We start from the raw sequence: 19,249 nt of genomic DNA, 5'->3' as shown, positions 1-19,249 counted from the left end.
TGCGACACATCCTTGTGTGTTGTTATGGGGAAAGTTTGGTTGTGTCCAACTCTCCTTAATGAGGCTGTAAAAAGTTCAGTAGATATTTTTTATTGGCTATAAACTATTTGCATTTTAACTTTTGACCCTTGACAGGGTTCCTAAAAGTTATTTGAGTCAGTGTTATTTATTTGTTATGAATGTTTTTGTCCATAGGTAAAATAGACCTTTTTTACTGTATGATCAGCTGATGAATACCAAATCAAATGTCAAACAAATCCAATGTAACAATAGTAAACAATGGCCCTGTAGCTGAACCACGAGGCACTACAGAAGCATGTTTACATCTGATTTTCTTACACTACAGTGTCAGCACTGGGCAACCATTAATCTCAGCTGTCTGTCAGCTTGTTCCATAGTGATTGCTCAACACAATGCAATACACTGCAGAGATAACTCTGAAAAGAAAGATTCCTATATTTTAGCAAAGTAAAAATATGATTAACATGTGCCAGGCTCTAAAAGTACATCTGAATGTTGCCTGTATTGATCTCAGTATAATCTCAGCATCCTTCTGGACATTTACCTTCATGCTCTGGCTTGGATCCTCCTGTGTAAACATCTACTGGGAGTAACCTGACTGTGACTAAATGTATCTGTTTACTTGATCAAGACTGATTTTCTTGTAAACATAACCCAGAAGCAAACCAGTCGCAGATCCATGCTTTATTTTATTTTCTGCTTGTTTCATGTAAACATGCCACAGAGAAAAAGCCATGTTCCTGCCACAAGCATTCCAGCAAATTCCAGGCAAACCGAGAGCACTGATTCCTGTTAAATCTTGTTTTCTATCAGACGAGATGCCGCAAATCAACCCAGTAACAAGGGTAGGAGGGAAGCTCGGCTTCATCTGAACTCTATAACAACACCAACAACAAATAAAGTCATATAAATGTCCAAACCCTTCCTGTGATGGTGTGTTTTAAACTCTGGTAAACCCAGCACCCAGCCAGCCAAGTCACATTATCGGCTTATAAAAGGACTGTTGGGACAAAAGATGGAGGACTAAAGTGATGAGAGATGCAGAGAGACAGACAGGGGGGTGGGAGTAAGAGGCCACCGATTGTTTTTAGGACACTTCCAATAATATAAATGGCTTCAAATGACCTATAGCTGAAAGCAAAAAGGGCCTAATGGGGATATTGATGTTTGACTTTTTCCTCTCTCTACACACACGCATCTGCTCTCCATCAATATTTAACCAACAATTCATGAAAGCATTAGAGCTGTTCCATTTAACAAAACAAAGAATGCTTAGTGAATTACTCAAACTGAATTTTACCTAACTATTACATGCCAAAAAAATATATATCCCTGATTTGATCATGTGGTCTGCTTCTGTCACAATGCGGAGCAACAAATAGCGGTTTCCACTGGTCTCTCTCTCCCTCTCTCACGCGCACACATTCCTCAGCACACATTCAGTGTTTTTGAACACTTTCCTGGCATTGGAGTCTGTGCAGATGTGCTTGCACATGTTACCACACAGATTGATCCCCCTGAGCCGAATCCCTGCTTAGTGACATCCATGCCTTCCCTTTCCTGTTAATGATTTTTGATGACTAATATCAGCCTAAGGAAATATGCCTATAAAGTTTAATACCTGATGCGATGACTGCCCGTATATAGTGATCTGCATAATCCTGAAACTAAGAATTTCATAAACATTTAACTTGCTACAACTTGCTGCAACAGTAAGACAGTGAAAGCTGTTGCGAATAACATCTGTAAAAACTGTAACCTACTGAGGAGTTCCTGTTGATGCCCCTAACTTAGTGGAAGTCACGCTAAGTTGCAACTGGGAGCCATTTGAGAAAAACAAAGCGATGCCGGTCTCAAAATAATAGTCTGTGGTCAAGGTCAGTTCTGGTCAGTTCAAATCTCCCATTGTGTCCCACAGGGCATGAAGATCCTCCCAAAGAAAAGCTGATAGTACGAGGGGTCAGAATCCCACAATTCTTGTAAGGGACGTGAAGCCACGGCCCTTGAATGAGGCTGTAAACCACAAATATGCATCAGTAATTTGTCACTGATCCTGGAAACCAGATGATTATTTGTAGCACAGGGGCATTCCTCCAAGAATAACTGGACCATGTTTGTGTTTGGGATTGGGTGCCACGTTAGTTTGACAGTGACTAGTGTTTGACAGAAAAATGAGAACGGGACAAGAATTTGTGGAAGAAAGAAAGAAGCTAACAAGACATTAGTGGAAGGGAGGAGGCTAAAGGTGATTTACAGGCATGTAAGCTGACAGTAAACACACTTTGCATCTGAAGAAAGGCGTTCAGTCAACCACCATGGTAAGCCAGTCAGATGCTAGGTCTGGTGTGGTTTCAGACCACAGAGAGACACTAATTAAAAACTATGTGCAAGTGACAATCTACTCTGTGTGACAAGTAACTTGACCTCTGATCACTGGAGTCATATTTCTGTTGAAATCAAACTTCTGCTTTTCACCTTTGACTGATAACCTATCTCACATAGAGACTACCCACAGACAGCTACTACAGCAAATCTAAACTTCCTCTTCAGGCTTAAAGCAATCAGTTAAACCCTCTACCTTGCAAATCCAAAAGGAGATCACTGAGGTTGGGGAAACATTCCAGAAATACCACAATCCAAAATGTAAACACGACCACACTTCTTACTACAACAAGATTAAGCAAGCAAAGCACAAACACTTACATTCTATTTGACGTTATCTCACCTGAAGGAAAACTGGTTGCACTCGCTGCAACTGTATTATGTATTAGGTTGTTTACTGCAGCCACACTGACTGCCATGTAGTGGCCCCTCCTTGACCTGCACGCAAGGTCCTGACCCTGTGCCATGTACAGTATGTGCTTGTGTATGTAAGTTAACTATATGTTCACATACTAGATGCAACAAACAGATTGGGATGATGACTCAACATGCAGACATTCATAAATCCAGCCACCAGCCACTTCAGCTCTAACACTTTTCTCTTATGTGTTCACTCCTCTGTGTTTCAGCCTGAAGGGTACAGATAAGACAGAGTTGTCTCTGGCTTCAACTCTTGACCTCTGACATCAGGACAGGACTCGACATTTCTTTCCTTTCACAGCACAGAGATGTTTCCTTCGAAGAAAACACCCTGATTATGAAGTGTTTACAAAACAAATCCGGACAATCGGCTTTTCCCTGCTCTGGAGTAGGATTGTTAAACTAAGCTGAGGGACATTTACAAGAATCTTAACACTTTTGGTTTATTTTTAGCCGTTCATGCGCTCTGTTGCTTTGAAAAAAATAAATGCAAACAAATAAGGAGCTTGCATTTTCTGTCACATGGTTATTAATATGCAGGCTGCAGATCTGAAATTCTTCAGATTCCTGGTTGCCAGAGGACTCTTAAGGGATTCTTTTGTGCACGTTTCAGGTTCTCTGACGTATGTGCAATGATCAAATATCACCCAGTCAGGTCTTGTGTCACCATCATGTACTACATCTACTGTAAGTGGCAAAAACTTTGGGTTCAATCAGCGCCACTAGGCAAGCGCACAGTACTGTAGAACATGCCATCATGTGGTATATTTACATTACATAAATATTTATGACTAAATAATACCTGTAGATTGTAAGATATTTTCGTCTCTCAAGTGTGATTTAAGAAGCTCCTAGTTTGACTTTTTTCAACATAAGGTCAGGATTAAAGGAGTGGCACATGGAAGCTTGCTTACAATGAGATTTTCAGCCGAGGTACAAACAGATAACAGGAGATTACCTGTTCCTGCTGTTGGTATTGCACCCCGCAGCACAGTCACGCTCACACCTAGGTAATGAATAACTGCAGAGTAAACCATGCTCCCAGAGTATAGCACATTCAGTGCCGTGTAACATTATGAAACCATTCAATCACACAGTTTAATCAATGATTAGGGATAAGAGTCTCTCGTATTTCATGCATGCACAGCCAACACATTTATTGGTTTGAATTTGTAGTGCCGGATTCTGGCATTTTAACTGCTTCATGAGTTAAAAAAAAACACAGAATAAAGCAGAACTAGTCCTCAATTAAATGTAAAAAGCAATGACACAGAGTATGAAGGCACAAAATATCTGCCTGTCGTAACAAGAGGTTTCATGTCTTGCCCAACTGACTTTTAAGTGATGCAATCCATATTTTGGCAATAAACAGGCTTACTGGCCTATACCCAAAAGATGTTTTCTACTTTGATTGCTCCCAGTGTATGTGACATATTTGTCTTCACCCTTTAAACTGATTAACAAGATGCTCCCTCATTGTGTGTTTTGTGTTGCCAAGCATGACAGTTTACTTTATTAAAACGCTCATTTACATTTTACATTTGCCAATGATCTTCTGAGTTGGTTTATGTTTGAAAGTTAGTGTTTGGTTAAAGATTATTTCTGAATGATGATCTTTCATGTAGTTGCTTACATTCTCCCCACCAAGATCCCCATAAGATAAATGAGCACACAACAATCCAAGATAACATTTAGACAGAGAAAGTAAATATTAATTTGATGCCACTGAGACCATGAAGTCAAGCAAAACAAACACGCAACTGTTGTGGCTTCACACTCATTTTGGTAAGATGTGGTTTTGGTTGCAGCTGGTGGATTTATTCAGCATAGAGGCTAAAATAATGCCATTTTGTGGCAGTTTGATGTTGTGTATATGACTCACTAAAAGTGCTCTGAGTAACTTACATGTGAAGCTCAGATTGGGAGTCAAAATTCTTACTAAGTGTAAGTAAAGTAAAATAAGTTAGAGGAAGCCAGGAAAACAGTGCCACCACATCTTCTAAGGACAATTTAATGTCTAGCAACAAAACCATAAGCCCCTAATGGAACAAGTCAATGAACTTCATGCAAGGTCCCGTATATAGCCAACATTACATACGCTGTAGTTGTATACGAATATATAACGTTAATCACAGACTTATTATTAGTTTACTGGAACATTTCGTTTGGAAAACATTAAGTTTCATGTCAACAACCCCAAACAACTCAAGCGTAAACTGAGCACGTGTGATGTTGTGTTACTCCTCGACAAGATGACTTTACCTAACTAAACGTTTGGTGGTTTACTTAAAGGCATATGTGAGTATATTTTACAGTCCGAGGACATTATGCTCTTACCCTGCTGTCAGATGGGTCCGCCGCCACTGCCGTGACACCGCTCTGCTTTCTGACCGAGGGCAGCGAGTGAGTCTCAGCTGCAACAACCAGAGACTGCGCTTCACTGTCAAGATAGTTCACAACCCACTCTGCTACACCGCTACCCCGGAAATCATCTGTCGTAGTCTCGTAAACGTTTCTAAAAACAACTCAACAACAACCCCAAATTACACTGTAAATGAGGGCCGCTGTATGACAAGTGGATTTCTCAGGAGGTCTTGTCGCTTAAATTAAGTGTAAAAAAAACAACAAAAAAAAGCCACCACGTGTGGAAAAAAAACAGCGACCATGATTTGACACAGTTTTAACGTTACTGGTTGCCTGAACTAGGTTAATAGACAACCTATATTTCTCATGTATGGTAGTCCAGTTTCTTTTCCACAGCACTAGACAGAATGTCCTAACTTATTTTAAGCACATCTGGTACGTATCCCACCTGGTACAGGTATAGCTAATAACTATCTCACTTTAACTTTAAAGCACAGCTCCACATTGAGAGAGAACATTAAATTAACGAACTGACCTAAAAAGTCTGTCCCGGTGTGTCAAATATGGCGTTCATCCGTGTTATTAATATTAATTACTATTAATTTAAGAACCATTCTGGGGTGATGGCATAAGGGGAGAGTGGGGTATGTTGTCACACTTCTCACACTGTTTAATATTTACGGGGCATTTGGCTACATGTACAAATGTCATACCAAATGAAAGAAGGAAGTCTTGGGCACATATTTTGTTTTCATTAAGTCTTAATATCTTGTCTCATTAAGGAGTTGTAGGTTGTTGAATAGAGAGTGTGAACTGTGACAATTTGCCCCATTGACAGCTAAGTTGTCACACTGCATAGGGTAAATTGTCACACTGGTTTATCAAACAATAAGAACACAACTACTTAATTCTGAATGTTTTAATTTATAATTCAAACCAAGTAAAAACAATCAAGCATAGAGAATAATAATTTCATTATTACAAATGCACTTTGAACTTGAAAATCGTTCTCTGGAGTGCAAATAGATCTATGGTAACTGACTGGACTGCTGCAGATAACTTGCTTAAATGTTTAAATTCTTAACAAAACAGATGCAACTCATGTGCATTTTTGTGTGGTGTACATCTGTATCTGACTAATCAGAAGTATATTCAGAGTCACATGTCTGGCACACATAAATTACCTGGCTTGAGATGCAAGCATCGTGGGCCCATTTGTTGCATTTCAAGCACTTGAACCACATCTCCTTTGGAATACTGTTTGAAAATGGCTCCACATAGATGAGGCCAATTGAGATGTCAGGAGCTGATGTCAAAATCTGTTGCGGTACTTCTGATCGATTTGTTCTTCAACTTCACCTGCCTGACTGCCTTTAACATTATGTTAGGTGGTGTACTGCCATTCTCTGTCTTCTGTTGATAATTTCTAATAATCTTCCTTCCTTCCTTCCTTCAACAACACATTCATCCTCGCAATTACAAATTAATTATGGGCTTATTTGTCTACTGCCCTTGTGCCCAACTAAATTAATAACTGTATGATGAAGTGTGTGTGTGTGTGTGTGTGTGTGTGTGTGTGTGTGTGTGTGTGTGTGTGTTTGTGTCTACTACACTACGTGCCTACAGTATAAGACCGTATACCACACACACATACACACTACTTCGTATTTTCATCAATTGATTCTTGTCCCTACAGTGTATAATATTCTATTTCCACTATCATTTAATTCTGAGGTATTACACAATATCACAATGTTTTTGAGCATCTTCTATGTGTTTATTTGTACTGGGTCAAGTTGTCACATGTGACGACTTGCCCAAAAGTCATTGAGACAACTTGCCCCAAACTGACATGTGTGCTAATGTTGGCTAACTCAAGGTTAGCTTAACATAGCTCTTCAGCTGGAGTATTAAAAGACACATTATTGTCTCCTCTACTTTGTACAAAGTTATCATTTTGAACATTCATACCTAACAAAGTTGTATTGCATAAAACGTGATGTGCACATTTTTTACTTTTGAAGCAAAAATAATAATAAAATTATGCTCACCTCAAATTAAAGTGGCCATAAAATATGTGAACAGGAAGTTGAACATTTTAAACAAGAACTTACACAAAATGGCTATTTGATTTTTGACATAGAGCCTCTAGCGTTGGAGTGATGAACAGGGTGACAACTTACCCCCTCTCTCCTATTTTAATTATATGGATTTGTTTTACTCTTTACTGCCTTAGAGTTAATTTTACCCATATTTATCTGCTGGTTCTGCCAACTGTTACTAACTTTCAAATTAAAATTGTACATACCCTAACCATTTATGTGAGAATTTAGACAGTTAAGTACTGTCTGACTGCAGCTAAGTTAGCTATCAACTAGCTAACGTCATCTTTTATCAAACGGTTTATGTGCAGAAGTTCCACTGTGGAATAAAAGCTCTCTCTTGGCCTTACTAGGTCTCTGCTTCTCCTCTGTAAATATTGTTTTTCAAGGCAGAAAGTCAAAGAAATACTTTGATATAACATGGGGAGAGTTGGCTCAAAAAAGCAATAAAAAGTAATATAATACATATATAATACAGTGGGTTAATAATATCCTATTCAGCTAGGCAAAAAAGAGGTCTATTTGGGTTGGTGGTTGGATGGTGGATCATATGTTTAATAAGCAATTTTGTGGCTAGGGATGTGTAAAGAAGGAGAAAAAACTATGAAAAACACAAAAAATAGTGATATAAACGTTGTATCCCATATTACGATTGGGGTTGTTTTACCTATAAGCCTGTTCAGCTGCTACCAGTTTACAGTTCTGAGGGGCATAAGGAGTTACAGTGACATCCACAGGAGGCCACAGTAAACAGCAAGGAGCCTTTTTTTTTTTTACTGCAGTAAGTGTGTGTTGTCTAATTTTCCCAATCGTTCAATAAAGAAAAATGTAGCCAGAGAGAATAATTATTATACCAGCAACTAGTATTTGAGGCCTAATTAAAATATATTTCACCATCACCAAATTTGAGATGGTTTATTAATCTACCTGATTTTTATTTTATCTATTTAGGTAGGCTAGTTGTTTAGTTAGTTAGCAGTGGTGGAAATTATCTAAATTTAGTACTGAACTTAAGTAAAATTTCAAAGTAATTACATTTCATGCTACTTTTGCTACATGCTACATTTTAGAGGAAAATAGTGTATTTACTTCACTACACTTTCTTGACTGCTGTAGTTTTTAGTTTTTCTTTTACAGATTAAGATTTTAAATTTAAAACATATGTGATTGACCTTTATATTTTTTGAATTTTTAGTTTTTATGTTGTTTTCATAAATCAATTAAATGTGATACTACATGAAAATCAGTTAAAAGAGCTCCACCTCAATTAGATACATTAAATCTCTAATGCATCATAATGATCCCATAGGCCTTTAAAATAGCATAACACTGACAGGACCATTCTTCTGCATGAATATGGCACGTTATGTGAATACTTCAACCACTAAGTTTCACTATAATAATGGTGCTGTGTCCTTGAAGCAGTACATCGGTCGTCAGACAGGCGGAGCTCTCGGTCCATTCCCACTGCAGCGGCATGGCATCGTTCTTTCTAAAGGTTTTTTTTCCTCGTTTTTTTTTTTGCTCCTCGTGGGATACAGACCGCTATTCTCAGACCCCCGGAGCCAGAGTCGAACAACTGTGGCCTTATAAAAAGGACCGTGAAAGAAGCGACAAGGACACACATTTCAAGGTGAAGGACTGAATTAACTGCCGGCATATTTGGATGTAGATATCTATCCCGGAAAAAACACCACTTGCTGTAAGTAAAACAACAACACAACTTTTTGTTTGTTTGTTTTACACATATAACAGGCTTTTGGAGAAACGGATCGGAATGGCTTATTTTTTGGTTAAAGGGCTGTTATACTCTCGCGTTTGTTTTTGCATCTTTCCTCTCAGCATCCTCACTTACTGCTGCGAGTTTATCCTCGTTCTGATGTCAAATGATCCACTCTGTTTTAAAAGATAGATTTATAGTCAACTGTTGCACCGAGCCCGGCTTTGTTAACATCCTGCTTTTCACTTATATAAAAGCTTGTATAGTGCTGGTCTTTGATAGGCTTCAGTAGTAGCCTACAGTTCTAATTCGTTTATTAATACATCATACTGGATTTCATAGCCCATTGTAATTTTTGATAGCAGCCTGAAAGTCATTTTGGCAACTGGAGATTGCAGAAATAGGCCTACTTGTAATGGGTTTCCCTGCACTTGCTCCTGTTATACTCCTTTAATGTAGGGGGTTGCAGTTAAATGCCATTCTGTCCTCTTTTAAATCTAATTTATTTTTAAATGACAGAATATCAGATGCGGCGTTTACTTTTGCAGATATAGTTGTGAGTTTGAGGGCTTGAACAAGTTTGGGAGGCTCTATAGAATTACACCACCCATGAATTTCTTGAGGCAGTGATTGTACTATTAAATGTTAGTTATTCTGTGTGCATACAAGTTGGACGAGGCAGTCTGGTGTGAGAAGCAAACCAAGTTGCCTATTTAAAAACTGTCAGCTGTGTTTAGTGTCCTTGCCAATTAGAGTGAACAGAGACAGAGAAGATAACACAATCTGGTCTGTCTGAAAACCAGCAACAGCACAATTGATGTAGAGTTTTAGAATTTTTTGGAGCTCAGCCTCTCTCTATCAGCCCTTCACTTCTGAGCATAATTAAAACCATAATCCTTGCTTTGGAGCTGCTCCCTGCTGGAGTGGCACATTTAAGTGCTTGTGTGACTTGTTTCAGGCAGCTCAGGAAAGAGCGCTGGAGTTATTTACTGCTGGGAAATTTCACCAGAAATCAGTTGGAGTTTTTGCATACATCGGAGCAGATGAATGCTTGGTGACACCATGACTGACGTGGAATTTCACGTGATACTTACCACTGCTCTGAGTGGCTTCCTGCTGTTGGCCGTAGTGGCACTGCTTTGCTACTTTACCTGCAGGCTGGCCGGTTCGCTACCCCTGGGTGGACCGGGCAGCTTTTAAGTGGTCTGCTGCATCTGGGAACAGCATCAGCAACTGGCTTCTGACACGGGTTAATAGTGGACCTTGGTATCTCCATTGGTGAAAGATTTTTCTTTTGTTCTCGACTTGCTTGTTTCTTTATTAAACCAGTCTGAGCAAGTTTTTGAATGTGCTGACAAGGTGATCTTTGCACATTGTTTAAAATTTTCTTTTTTGTTGATAAGAAAAGGTGGAGTTCAAATGTGTGGTGCATGTATAGAAAGTGATAACAGGTCAGAGCTTTATGAAAATCACAATTAACAAAATAGACAGCGATTTAGCTATATAAAATCCTCCTGTCAGAAATGCACAGGTGAACGATTTCTGCGATAAAAGTAGTATCTTGTGTTTTTTTTTCTCAAGGGTGGATGTGTTCAGTCAGTCATTTAGCGTTAATCGGCTTTATTATGACCCTTAAACCTCTCAGTGCTATGGAGCTCAATCCCATTAGAATGACCTTGGCTATAAGCAGAGAGAAGAAAGGAGAAAGGTGTGGATAATTATAGATGAAAGCTTGACTAGTAATGACCCATAAGAGCCCCCAGTTGTGACCACTTACATTCACAGCCAGGCGTCAAGCTTAACTTTACCAAGCTCTCCTCACGGGTCTGATGACATGAAAACAGACTTTTGGTTGCATTCTCCAACTGCTTTTTGCCTCCCCACACAGCCTTATTTCACCTGTTTCTTTATTTGGAAAGCCTATATAAGTAATCTGACCACTTCTCCCCATAATGTTCTCTTTCTCATCCACTATTCAACCGGACAAGCCTATGACTATACTGGGCATTTAGAGAAAATGTATTATTGAAGCATAACACCATGAGCAAGAAATGTGTTGTATGCCTGAAACAAGTGTGCTCAGTCAAATCATCGCAGAGTAAATAGATATTAAACCAGTAGGTCAGAGTCCCTGTGTGACGAGATGACACAGACTTAATCACTAGTATGTGTTCTTTTTCTCTAGCTGTGAGGCGACTGCTGACAGGCTTCCTCAGCTTCTCAAAGTGGCATGTTATGGCTGTTTAGAGTGACGTGTCAGCCACACAGAGACGACAACATGAAGGTGACAGCCCTGCTCATCATTTGCTCCTGCCTGATCTTGGGGAGTTTGGGGAAGCCACAGTTTCCTGGTAAGCTTCTGTGTTGTTTGTCAGTCGCCACAAAAAAAACAAAAAAACACTCAAAACAATTTACAGCACACACTGGAGGTTTGCAAGGTTGTAGCAAAATGTGTAAAACTCTATAAGAAAGTTTTATTTATCAAAAATATTCAGTGTTTAAAAAACAAATGGATTTCCTGTTTTAAGCAGGAAATCCATTTTTTAAACACTGGAAATCTTTGCTTCTATATTCAGCTTGGTGGCACCAAGAAAATAACAGGAATTTATTGTTTGATTACATTTTCTTTGTCAGATGTGGTGACAATTTTAGCTGCAATCATTAGTCAAAACACCGATTGGTCAATTGATGACTTTAATAATTTTTTTTTGTTTTTGTCATTTTTAAGCAAAAATGTCTTGTCTCAGCTTTCAAATAGTGATGATAGTAACTGGAACGTCTTTGAGTTTTGGAACGTTGGTTACGTAAAACGAACATATTGAGACAGTACCTTGGGGCTATTGAAAATGATGACATTTAATAGACAAATCTTTGTCTGCTGATTCTGCTAACTATCCAAAGCTGTTTATTTCCATACACAGAACAAGAGAAGGATCCCAAGTTTTGGAATATTTGGGCCCAACGGACCCTGAAAAATGCTCTGACGCTGCAGAATCTCAATAAAAACAAAGCAAAGAATCTCATCCTCTTCCTTGGAGATGGTAAGCCCCAGCAAGTCATAAAACAAAGTCCCCAAATGCTGTGTAAATCCACTCAAAGGTGGAAGGTAACTTTGGTGCAGAAGGATTTCAATTGCAGTAAGCTCATCACTAAATACTTATTTTTCCCTTTAATCATACTTATGGACAATCCAGCAGAGCCAACAGTTTTTTTTAAGCTGGAATGATGTTAAAGAGGATCCCGTAATCCAGTAGAAAATAAATAAGATTTTTGAAATGTTTTCTGACATTAGAGGTGAATGAATAGTATCAAACAAAACAACTGTGCTGCCACCAGATCACTGGGCTTCTGTTCGTGCTGGGCCGCTCATTGGTCGCACAATAACCTTTATCCTCTGCTCTCTCTGTTTGGACTATAGGCACATCATGACATTCTTGCGCACTGCTGCATGCATGGTCATGTTAGCATAGTTAGAGAATAACAGGGAGCATCTTACAACTTATTTTTTAAGTTGGTAAGACAGTAACAGGAATTAATTGTGTAATAGGAAAATGTTTCCCAGGTATTGTCTACCAGGAAAATCGCATGATTCTGCAGTGACAAAAAATAAATATTTCCTCGGTTTACCTCTTTGCCCCAGGTTTTGTGAAAAGTGCATGGTTTATTTATGCAGGGCAGCATCAACATCATTGTAAATGACCAAACTAGAGCTTTGGCAAACTGTACTTTTCTTCTTGTGTGCAATACAAAAAAAGTGTGGTTTACTGTCAGATGATAACATTCCTAGCAGCATATTGAACAATTTCTTACATTCTTACAATGATTATCTTTCATTTTCGAAAAAAGTCTGTTTTATTTATCTTTGTTTTGTTTTTTTTGTCTTCTTTCTCTGTGTCTGTTTTTCAAGTAATTTGTAGCCAGAAAATGTTTTGCCTAACAGCAGTTTACCTTGTTCTAAAATGTCAAAGAAAGCAAACATCCTTTCCTTACTGTGTTACAAACACAGCAGTGAATGAAACATTTCTCCAACCCTGAGGGAAAATTAATGCAATCCTAACAGTTGACCTGCTTTTGGTGTTTAGGGATGGGCATTCCCACAGTGACTGCTGCTCGAATACTGAAGGGTCAGCTTAACGGGCAAAATGGAGAAGAGACTCAGCTGGAGATGGACAAGTTCCCTTTTGTGTCTTTGGCCAAGGTCTGACTCTGTCATTATTATGTCGTACGGTATGGCACAATGTATTGATCTTGCTGTGGCCAATAATAGATTCCTGACAAGGCCTGTGCCTGTAAACAAGGTCACTCGGTTACTGACATCATACTGGTTGTGATCTGGCGATATTCTACATTTTTCTTACTGCCAATGAATCCAATGAAAAGACCAGATCTTACTAATAAGGTTGTCTGTGTTGGCAAAGTCTGATATTGATTATTCCTCTGTGCCACAGACCCACATTGGTTTATAATCAATTATTCATATCAAGTTACATTTACAAGTGCAGAAGAATGTCTCCTCTGCAAGTACTACGGCAAAAGCAATCTGACCACTTACATAAACTGAGAACTTCCTGCAATAATACTGTTGTCAAACAAAATCTGTTGGGATTGTCCAAAGAATGTCGGACACTATATAAATGGTGTATAAAATTGGAATCTGTGTGGAACAGCTCATACAAAAATTTAATTGAATTTAATGGAAAAAGTGAATAGGCCAAATTAATGAAGGTACCCTCATGAAATTACGCACTATGTATCAAAAACTGAAGACTGCAGCTGCAAATGCACATATTCCTACAGCTGATGGCTAAAGGTATATAACTGAAAAAGACCTTTACATTTTCTACAGTAATAATAATAATAATAATACATTTTATTTATAGGCGCCTTTCTGAACACTCAAGGGTACATAACAACTGGAAACAGATTGCGAAAGAGTGATCATGTGGGATATGCCAGTTTAAAAAGATGTGTTTTCAGGCGGGATTTAAAAATGGAAAACAAGTCACTGTTGCAGGTGTCTGGTGGAAGAGAGTTCTAGACGAGGGGCAGAGCGGCTGAAGGCTCTGAACCCCAAGGTGGTCAAACGAGCAGGAGGTACAGTGAGGTGAATAGAAGAAAATGACCTAAGAGTACGGGTGGGGGTGTTAATACAGGTGAAACTAAAAAAATTTGCATATCGTGCAAAAGTTCATTTATTTCAGTAATTCAACTGAAAAGATGAAACTAATATATTATATAGACTCATTACATGCAAAGTGAGATATTTCAAGCCTTTATTTGATATAATTTCGATGATTATTGGGTACAGCTTATGAAAACCCCAAATTCAAAATCTCAGAAAATTAGAATATTACACGAAATCAATAAAAAAAAGGATTTTGAATACAAAAATGTCAGCCCTCTGAAAAGTATAATCATGCATATGTACTCAGTACTTGGTTTGGGCCCCTTTTGCATGAATTACTGCCTCAATGAGGCGTGGCATGGATGCTATCAGCCTGTGGCACAGCTGAGGTGTTATGGGAGACCAGGATGCTTCAATAGTGGCCTTCAGCTCTTCTGCATTGTTCAGTCTCATGTCTTTCATCTTTCTCTTGGCAATGCCCCATAGATTCTCTATGGGGTTCAGGTCAGGCGAGTTTGCTGGCCAATCAAGCACAGTAATCCCATGGTCATTGAACCAGGCTTTGCTACTTTTGGCAGTGTGGGCAAATTGAAGTCAGCATCTCCATAAAGCTCGTCTGCTGAAGGAAACATAAAGTGCTCCAAAATGTCCTGGTAGACGGCTGCGCTGACTCTGGATGTAATAAAGAGACAGTGGACCAACACCAACAGATGACATGGCTCCCCAAACCAACACAGACTGTGGAAACTTCACACTGCACTTCAAGCATCTTGGATTGTGTGCCTCTCCATTCTTCCTCCAGACTCTGGGACCTTGGTTTCCAAATGAGATGCAAAATTGGCTCTCATCAGAAAAGAGGACTTTGGACCACTGAGAAACAGACCAGTTCTTTTTTTCTTTAGCCCAGGTAAGACGCTTCTGACGTTGTTTGTTTTTCAGGAGCGGCTTGACAAGAGGAATACCACATTTGAAGCCCATGTCCAGGACCCGTCTGTGTGTGGTGGCTCTTGATGCAGTAACTCCAGCCTAAGTCCACTCCTTGTGAAGCTCCCCCACACATTTGAATGGCCTTTTCCTGACAATCCTCTCCAGGCTATGGTCATCCCTGCTGCTTGTGCACATTTTTTCTCCCACAATTTTCCCTTCCACTTAACTTTCTATTAATGTGGCTTGATACAGCAGTTTGAGAACATCCAACTTATTTTGCAATTACCTTTTGAGGCTTTCCCTCCTTGTGGACGGTGTCAATGATGATTTTCTGCACATCTGTCAGGTCAGCAGTCTTCCCCATGATTGTGAATTCCACTGAACCAGACTGAGAGACCAATTAAAGGCTCAGGAACCCTTTGCAGGTTTTTTGGATTAATTAGCTGATTAGATTGTGACACTTTGAGCCTATACTGAACCCTTTCACAATATTCTAATTTTCTGAGATTTTCAATTTGGGGTTTTCATAAGCTGTAAGCCATAATCATCGAAATTATATCAAATAAAGGCTTGAAATATTTCACTTTGCATGTAATGAGTCTATATAATATATTAGTTTCATCTTTTAAGTTGAATTACTGAAATAAATGAACTTTTGCACGATATGCTAATTTCTTTGTTTCACCTGTATATATAATATAATCTAATTTTTTTTTCTTCCAGTCAGCTTACTCACTTTTTACTGCAGCAGCTTGGTACGTGAGTAGTCTGGATATATTTTATGTTGCATGCTAAACTGGTTGTGGTCTGATGTGGTCTTGTGTTTGGCAGATGATATCCAGAGGTTGACCACACTGTTCCACTGTCAGTTCCACCCAAGCATTAAGATGCTACACTCAGTGGGAGGTTCAGGCACTAATGGATCACACCTACCTATTAGGAGAAAAGGTGAAGGTTGTATGTGACAGATAAACACAATGTGGTGGTGAAGAACTTCTTGCCCATTACATCCTGATGAATGACACTGGCTCTGTGTTGTAAACTGGCCTTTCTCTCAGTTTCTTCTTCAATCATGTTAAATATCTGCAGCAGTTCTATAAAACTTTAAATGTAAAACACCACTTATAACTGAAGTGCAAATAATAAAAGTAAAAACACGCACACGCACACACACGCACACACACACACACACACACACACACACATCAAGGAACTAGCATTACATAGGGTTAGCTAGCAGTTAGTCAAATTATCATCAGACTATCACAGGCACAGGAATGTTGGTGTCTGACATTATCATACAGCAGGTGTAAGACTAGAACCTGAACCTAGATACACATATGTACATTGGCTATGTATGGCACAGTGTGAGTCTTCCTGACAGAAAATAGAAGGAATTGATGGCACATCAAAGATGACTTTCTCAAGCAGCATCTCTATAGTCTTGAAAACATACCTAGTTGGACTTGAAGGTAGTAACCACGGGATCAGTGTTTCCCACAGGATTTTAAGAGACTATGGGGGGTGGATCTCGGACTATCTCGGGGAGTCCGGGGGAATGCCCCCCCGGAAGACAATTTTGTACATTTAAAGTTAAATGCATTCATTTGGTAAGAGGTTATCTTTGAATAACTTTGCACTTTTGTAAAAGATGTTGTGCTCTAGTAAACTATTTCATCATAAACCCATTTTATAGCTATAAATGGTGATGAAACAGCAACAAAGGTCAACAAATTTATTTAATGTTTTTCCAGCAACCCAAATTAAAGAATAGAAAATAAGTAATTTCCCTATTTTATTGTTGTTGTTTTTAACTTTCTGTGAATATAATCCAATTAATCTTATTTCCATACTGTATAGACACCTTATTTTGAAAACCGGATGCTGTCACGTGTGTATACGCTCCCTAAATTCATCAAGTCCGACCCGATCCAACCATAGACCGTATATAAAAAGTCCGACCCAATATGATAAATGTTGTATGTGGTTCTCCTATCACGTAAAATGAAGGCAGCACAGCCTCTCTTCAGGTAGGACTCTCATACTGCAACACTTGTCTTTGTAAAGAGAGAAACTGACAGGATAAAGTCTCTAACCTGCTAACTCTAAGCTCACTCTGGTCCGTTTCAGTTACAATGAAGGCTTTAATACATGTGCACTCCAAATTTATGCGCAGCTAGCTTAAAAAACGAGTGACAGAAACAGACCATTAACGTTACTGTAGTTACCTCAAAATAAAAGTGGTTGTCTCTAGTCGGGTGATATTTTCGGTTCATAGGGTGGTGATGGCGCATAGATAAGATGCTTGCCTTTGGTTTGGGAGACCTGGGTTCGACTGTGAGACATCCACCATGTGTCCCTGAGCAAGACACTTAACCCCTAGTTGCTCCAGAGGTGTGCGACCTCTGACATGTATAGCAATTGTAAGTCGCTTTGGATAAAAGCGTCAGCTAAATGTAATTTTGAAACTATGGCGGAGCAAATTAGAATATGGCGGGCCGCCATGGTCTCGTTAATCAATGTGAAACACTGAAATCCATTTGGTTGCACCCCATCCACCAGCTTCACATCTGTGAGCTTGCAGGAAAACAGTTCAGCCAGAGATGTAGGCTATAGTTCTTGATAAAAAGAGAACATTTATCTCCAGCAGCTCTGTGGAGTTCCACATGCCATCTGGACCATGGTACAGTGACACTAACTACTGTGCCTCTCTTCTTTACTGCAAAACCCGCAACTCTCAATCCATGTGCTAGTCCTAGTCATTGGTTGTAGAGTTCCCATGGAAACTAGAAAAATGGTGCTTTCAAACTAAATTGTCTGGCTTAGTAGATGGAGGCACAGGGACCTTTTTTGCAGAGCTAGCCATTACTCTCAATTTACGTACATCAAACCTCAAGTGGGAGGAACTCTGTATTTTAGTGGCCTCTCCCTCAAGCTGGAACATGTATCCTCCATCTAATTTACCATTTCGTAAAATGACATGCATTTCTGGGACTGCATGTCAGTGCCATGTTCATTATGAGGCTGGCGGAGCTGCGTGGGGGCTGCTTTTGTAAAGAAGGCTGCTCACTGGAACACTGGCTACTTTTAAGCTCATCTTCAGTGTTTTATGTGAGGTGTAGGCAGAGGTTGGAGGTAAAGATGGAGAAATGGGCAGTATGGGCCCAGAGATGTCTGAACTTTCTTTGTGGTGTTTCATACATACAGTATATTTCTCAGCCTCTATGGGACTAAATTGTGCTGTGTCCCTGAGTTCCATGAGCTCTGCTCATCTGTACGGGAGAATCCGTTTGGACCTTAGGATACTGCAAACTTTTACAAAGTTTAAAAAGAACAGTTACAATACATTTTAAGATATTACAGTCCTCACGATACTTGGACAGAAAAGATGTTCAGTTTTGACAACTTTCTTTTTAAACTACCCAACGTTTTACACAATTATTAGACTGACGTTGAAATTAACTGGCAAAAACTTTGATCATTTAAGACATTTTTCTTGTAAAAACATTTCATGGTTTCACCTTCCCAAATGTAGATTTACTGAATTTCCTTTCAATTTATTTAATTTAGTTTTGATCATTTTGAGCTTTGTACTGTTGGTTAGACAAAGTAAGCATTGTGAAGCTGTAATTGGGTAATTGTGAAGGCATTTCCCCCTCAACTTTAACTTGTAAATTAGTATTTTTACAGTGTGGTATTAGTACTTTTACTCTGATCTGAATACTTTGTCCACTACTGACACACACACACTTGAATTATTATTGAAAGGGAAACCTGTTTATAATTAATGCCACTGTTTAATAAAAAGGAAGGTTTGCCTACTGAATTTTTAAAATCTGTTTGTCATGTCAGCAGCCCCTGACAAACATAACCCTGTAACGCCAAGTGTATCATATACCATCAGTGGTATCATCAGTGTGATGAATCTTTCCCAAATAAACTGATGTATACAATCAGAGACATGCAGTGCACGGATAAACCATCAGGGGGCTGAAATTTGTCCACCAAAAGTCCTTCAATTGAGACAGCCAAAATGGAGGTTGTCAATCGGTGACAGGAGAAAAACATTAATATTGTTTCGATACTTCGATATGCATGTTTACTGGATTGAAGCAATGTATAGTTACTTAATATTTCACAACTTATTTTATAGTATAATCATGTTGATATGTGTGTATCAAATTAGAT

General features: G+C 39.0%; 1 protein-coding gene across 3 annotated transcripts; it reads left to right on the top strand.

Moving 5' to 3' along the window:
* The first annotated feature begins 8,825 nt into the window (after positions 1-8,825).
* On the top strand, positions 8,826-13,377 carry alpl (alkaline phosphatase, biomineralization associated). Of its 3 annotated transcripts, none has more exons than XM_046028736.1 (4): positions 8,826-8,991; positions 11,195-11,360; positions 11,931-12,050; positions 13,092-13,374. In XM_046028736.1, exons 2-4 carry the CDS (start codon positions 11,240-11,242, stop codon positions 13,211-13,213), a joined length of 363 nt encoding a protein of 120 aa, XP_045884692.1. In that variant the 5' UTR covers positions 8,826-8,991; positions 11,195-11,239; the 3' UTR covers positions 13,214-13,374. The 3 variants fall into 3 exon arrangements, with proteins under 3 accessions (XP_045884692.1, XP_045884694.1, XP_045884693.1); XM_046028738.1 differs by lacking the exon at positions 8,826-8,991 and adding an exon at positions 9,947-10,368 and having other exon boundaries at positions 13,092-13,377; XM_046028737.1 differs by lacking the exon at positions 8,826-8,991 and adding an exon at positions 9,947-10,287 and having other exon boundaries at positions 13,092-13,376.
* The last annotated feature ends 5,872 nt before the right edge of the window (positions 13,378-19,249 follow it).

The sequence above is a fragment of the Micropterus dolomieu genome, linkage group LG18, assembly GCF_021292245.1.
Source record: "Micropterus dolomieu isolate WLL.071019.BEF.003 ecotype Adirondacks linkage group LG18, ASM2129224v1, whole genome shotgun sequence".
In the NCBI taxonomy this organism is placed as follows: Eukaryota; Metazoa; Chordata; class Actinopteri; order Centrarchiformes; family Centrarchidae; genus Micropterus; species Micropterus dolomieu.
The sequence above is the reverse complement of the archived record's forward strand: the minus strand, read 5'-3'. Positions and strand labels throughout refer to the sequence as shown.